Below are 5,140 nucleotides of genomic sequence, written 5' to 3'. Positions count from 1 at the left end.
GGGATGGGAGGGAGGGTCAGGGGGGGGGGGGGCCACGGCCACACAGCTGCTTCTCAGAAGCAAAATAACGGCACAGACTGGAGGGGGCACACGGGGCTTTGGTGCTGCCTTTGGAGGAGTGCTAGTAAAATCACCTGGGGTGAGCCTGGGCCAGAGGCGAGAGAGGGCCCCTTGCAAACGCCCAGTGGGCAGAGCCCACCCCTTCCTGCAGTCGCGCTGCCTGTCCGCTGGTGCCCGGCAGCTCCCGGGGGTTCCTGGATCTCTGTCCCCTGCCTCGGCTCCTGATGCTGTGCGGCTGCCCCGGGGCCACGACGAGGGAAACACCTCCTACCAGATCCACGGAGGAACGGCCCCTGGTGGCTCCCACGCCCCAGGCTGGGAATCGAAACTGAGGCTTGGCTACAATTTAGACTTGACTTAACTGGGCACTTCTTTCGCTTCAGAGGACTCTGTGTCACAGAGAGGTTTGCTTTCTAAGTGCAGGCGTCTGACGCTCTCAGGCAGAAAAAGGACTGTCTGCGCAGTCACCCAGAGCGCTCGAGAACAGGTCTGCGGAGAGGCCAGTGCCATCTGATTATCTCTCGGATCAAAGGGAGAGAAGAGACAAACGACTTTCAGTGACAACAATGTCACCATGCCAACACTCGAGTGTGGAGGACCTTCCCGTGCCGGTCTGTCCCAAAGGCCCTCTCTGCTGACAAGCACCCCCCCAAAAGGCCACCGCCACCTCGTTCTGCTGCACTGCAGGGCCCCACCTCACAGGGCCCAGGAGCCTCTAGGAGGGAGGCGCGGACCCCGCTGCAGTCCCAGGGCTACCCGGCCCTGCTGGGCTGTGTGAAGGGGCTCTGGTTGGATGTGGAGGCAAAATGGTGTCGCAAGGGGGCAGGACGGCCTGCCACGGTCAGGGGAGGGGGGGGAGAGCAATTTTCTAAAGCAATCTGAGCTGGGTTCTGGGGAGGAGAGGCCTCGAACAGGCTCGAACAGCAGTGTGGAAAGGAGGCAAGGGATACGCCGAGATGGTTCTGAGGTCCCCAGAGGCCCTGCGGGCAACGTGGGCCAGGTCTCAAGTCTGGGGGTGTCTCATATCCTGCACTCAGACAGCAGCTCCTGACTTCCTGTCAGCCTCCTCCTCTCCCTCTCAACCACCTCCTCCCTTTTAGTGAACGTATTGCTCACCAGACGCAGGGAGGACTTGGTCACGCTCGGCAGGCTCAGGGGTGTGTCGGAAGCTATAAACTGTCACTATGCGGGCAGCCCTCCTGTGGGCTGCCGCGGGGACCCATCATGGTGGCTACCGCGCAGGAGTCCCTCCACCTCTCCCGCCCTGCCTCTACCTTTCCTGATGGCTGCTGATGCAGCAGGTCAAGGACAGGCAAGACTTTCAGGACTTTGGGATCTGCCTGTAGGGAGCAGAGGGGGGCCAGGAAGACAAGAGGAGGAATACTTTCCTCTGAGTACTGCTCTACTGAGAGAACTTTTCCTTCTGCAGGTCACCAGGGTTCTCACCTACTTTCTAGAAACAGACTTGCAAGGAGAAGGATGGAGAGCAGTGGCTGTGATCCTGGCTGACCCCAACCTTGGGGGCCCTCCCGGCACCCGAAGGGGCTCCATTCCAGCACCTTCCCTTTGGGGCCAGCATGATCCTCATGTTCTAAGTAATGAGTTCCCATTTTTTCCCAGGTGGTCTTGTTACTTTACCCCAGGGCTTTGAGACGTGTAACGTTTGCAAAGAGCACTGCGCGGGTGCGTTGAGGACTGGATCAGCCGGGCGGGGGAGGTAAGGAAGGCCGCCCCATCCAGGGACTGGACAAGAGCCCTCCCGCTATCATATTACAGAGGCCTCAAAGCTCACACAGCAGATGACTCAGTCCTGCTCTCAATTCTTGCAACGAAGGACCGAGGTGGAAAGAAGTTACACGCTGCTGAATCGGGCTCAAGGCAGGACTTGCCAGTGCTGAAAACCACCCCTGAAGCGTGGGGCAGCGGCCTCCCCCCCCACGAGCTCCTGGGCAAGAGGCCACTCCACGCGCACGCTCGCGGGGCCTGTGCTGGACACCCGCCACGGTTCCTTCCGACGGAGATGCCAAGGCCCCTTTGATGTGGTGGCTCCTTGGGCTGGGACCCTGTAATCCCGAGTGGGGGGGGGGAACCAGAGGATCGGATGTGCCAGAATTGCTGGAAAGCACTGTTATCAGAAGCGGCTCTGTGCTCGCCGTGATCTAATCGAGTCCGGCATGGCATGAGGAACAAGCGGCACCCTGCGTCCTGATGCCGGGTGAGGGCGCAGATGCAGTGGCAGAAGGAGCTGGAGAAGAGGGTGAGGAGGGAGGGATCTCGACCCTGGGGTCCTTAGAGAGCTCTGTGCCAGGCAGGCGAGGTGCTGGGGGTTGGGAGACTCACTCTACCGGGCGTCTCAACCACAACAGCCATCGTGTTCTATGCTTTTAGCCCCAAACAGGAATACAAATGATCCCAAAGCATGTGGCGGCCAACAGGGGCACCAGGAACCCCACACCCTCCGGTCCTGGGTCTAAGGGGCTCAGCAGCATGGGCCTTCCAGAACGGTGTGGCAGAATGAATGAGCTCCCGACCACAAAGCTGCTTTAGTGGGGAGAGACCCCCAAACTACTCCTGGGGACAATGACACTCTTGCTCAGCAGGGCAGCAGTCGGTCAGAAGGCATCGTGGGCAGGGCATCTTTTCATGCCCTGCTGGCCGGGAACGTGGAGGCGGCTGCCACAGCCCACTGGGTTTTGGGCTGTGCCACATGGCACAACCGCGAGAAGGCAGAGCAGTGCCGCTCTCGTGCCCTGAGGGAGCAGAGCCAGACCTGGGCCTTTAGGAGCCTTGGGGGTGAGGGTGGTGGGCGACACCTGCGTGGGTGTGTGAAAAAGTCTGGGCTTGGCTCTGGCTCCGTCCCCACTATGTGATCCTGAAGTCACTTATCCTTGCCGGTACTGTATTTCCCCACTAGAGAAAAGGGAAGCAGAGTCCCTGCCTCCTCTTGGCCCCTAAGAGCCCATGGAACCCCAGCCACACCCCAGCTCTGCCAGTGACAGCATGCTCAGAATGGGTGAGCAAAGGGCAAGGGGAGAAAGGGGAGTCTCGAGATGTCTCTTACTCACCAACCCATCTCATCAGGGAGGTCAGGATCTGCAGGTACTTGGTCTTCTGGACGTCAAAGAAGGTGAAGGGTCCAAGGAGGAGAGTAAAGACAGCCTGGATGACAAAAACAAGCATGAGGGGGTGCAGGGGCCGGGTGCACACGGCACATCGCGCATATGGGGAGGACACGCCGTCCATGCAGCCTCTGCCCGCAGTGTGCACCTGGACCCGTGGAGGCTCCCTGGTGGCAAATGGCATCACGTGGTGGGTTCCCCTGGGTACAGCAGAAATGCAGAGCCAGGCTCGTCGGCCGTTCCTCAGGCCTCCTGTCCCGAGACTGCCTTCTGGGCAAGCCCCAGGCCACAACCCAGGGGCGTCGCTGGCTACTTCTCTTCGGCAAACGCTGAGGGTTTCCGGGCCACAGAGCCGGCCACGAGAACCGATTCGGTGTGAGACAGCAGGGAAATGCGGACCCGGAAGGTACCCCGGGTGCGCCTCAGGAGCCCAGAGTTTACTGGAAAGAAAGGGCTGGGGCGGAGGGGACACAGGGGCCCTGACAACACAGGGCGGTAGAGACAACACTGTTCTAAAGGCTTCGGAGGAAAGGGGTCCTCGGGATGCTATTAATCAGCAATTTTATAACTCAGAGAGAAGGGAAAACCTGGAGAGCCCAAGCCAGGGGCTTCCAGGGCAAATCTCTCAGGGGAACAGCCTGGACCAAGAAGAGAATGGGCCTCAGCCAGGAAATCTGGGAGTGGAGTGTGGGGCCCAGTTCTCTTTCCCTTTGGAGAACAGGGAAAAGAAATTTAAAACAAGAAAAGAAAAGAAAAGAAGCTCTGTCTTAGAAAGCCAGTCTGTGGGAAATCTGAACCGTCTGTACCACAGAAAATGGGGGCAAAATCTGGCACAGCAGAGCTGGGCTGGGGGCTGAGGGAAGGTTAGGGTTTCCTGCCAAATTGGATGCTCAGGGAGCAGAGGAATTAAAAGCTGCTGGTTGGAGTTATGATGATGGGACCATTTCCAATCTGCCACTTCGGAAGCAGCAGAGGCATCAGACCTTATTAACATTTATACTGCGCCATTTTATCACGTTAATGCTAATGATGTTCGCCAGAGGTGCGGCAGGCAGGCGGTGGAGGCCTGAATGTAGGGATCAGGGCCCGCTTTGGGGAGCCAGGCTCTGGCCCTGTGATCTGGGTGAAGATATCACAGCTGCTCAGCCTGGCGGCCAGTCCCAGGCTCCCCCGTGACAGGGTGACGGGCAGGCGGGCGCTGGCGGAAGGGGGGCTGGGCTCGTCCCTCCCCCACCCCCATCCCTAAGGAGAGCAGGATGTGAGAGAAGCTGTGACCTCTTATCCAAGTCCATTATCACTGTGAGCATGAATGACACCAAAGACTAAAGTACCGCTTAAGGAGAAGGCTCTAATTAGCTGGGGGACAAGGCCTCCAGGCAAGCTCCAGGGCTGGGAGACTTCTGGAAAGGGCTTTCTGCTGGGGGCCTGGAACCAGCTCTGCCTCTGCCAGGAGGAGGAGAATCATTGCCATTAAGCTAGGGGTGCCTGGGGGAGGGGTGGGGGGGGGTGTGTCCCCTGCAGGTCAGGACTCAGTGAGGCAGAATCACCAGCCCCGCAGAGCAAGCCGGCTTTTTGCAGCAGCAGCAGCAGCAGCTCTGTGTTTTGGAAAATAAACACTTTAGGGAAACTTCAATAGAATTTCCTTTTTGAAGGCTGGGAGAAGGAGCGGTCTTGAGGAATTACCTACAAAGCCACTTGCCACAAACGTCTCCAAATAACTGTGGCCTGCCCCAAACTGGACTCCTGGCACGTCCGGTCAGGTGTGGACACTCCACCTGTGACCTGCGATGCCCGCTGGACACACTGCACGTTCTCTCAGGCCGGGGCTACGTGGGAGGCCTGATCTCATTTTTGAAGCCTGAGGACTGGCTTTTAGAGGCTTCTGCTACGTAAAGCTGGGGGTGGGGTGGGGCGGGTAGCACAGGAGAACCAGTCCCTACGGCGGGCAGGGAATCTTGTTA

The 5,140-nt window shown here is 58.9% G+C and overlaps 1 protein-coding gene across 1 annotated transcript in view; it reads right to left on the bottom strand.

Moving 5' to 3' along the window:
• SLC38A12 (solute carrier family 38 member 12) overlaps positions 1-5,140 on the bottom strand; it is a 55,086-nt gene that overhangs the window by 14,161 nt on the left and 35,785 nt on the right. The window contains exons 8-9 of the mRNA XM_077756067.1: positions 3,328-3,725; positions 3,126-3,219 (exon numbers count right to left, since the gene is read on the bottom strand). Coding sequence (XP_077612193.1) covers positions 3,126-3,219; positions 3,328-3,725 — 492 coding nt within the window. The remainder of the gene's footprint in view (positions 1-3,125; positions 3,220-3,327; positions 3,726-5,140) is intronic.

This window comes from Crocuta crocuta, unplaced genomic scaffold (assembly GCF_008692635.1).
Source record: "Crocuta crocuta isolate KB4526 unplaced genomic scaffold, BGI_CrCroc_1.0 scaffold50, whole genome shotgun sequence".
In the NCBI taxonomy this organism is placed as follows: Eukaryota; Metazoa; Chordata; class Mammalia; order Carnivora; family Hyaenidae; genus Crocuta; species Crocuta crocuta.
Note: the sequence above shows the minus strand (reverse complement) of the source record. Positions and strands in the feature narration are given on the sequence as shown.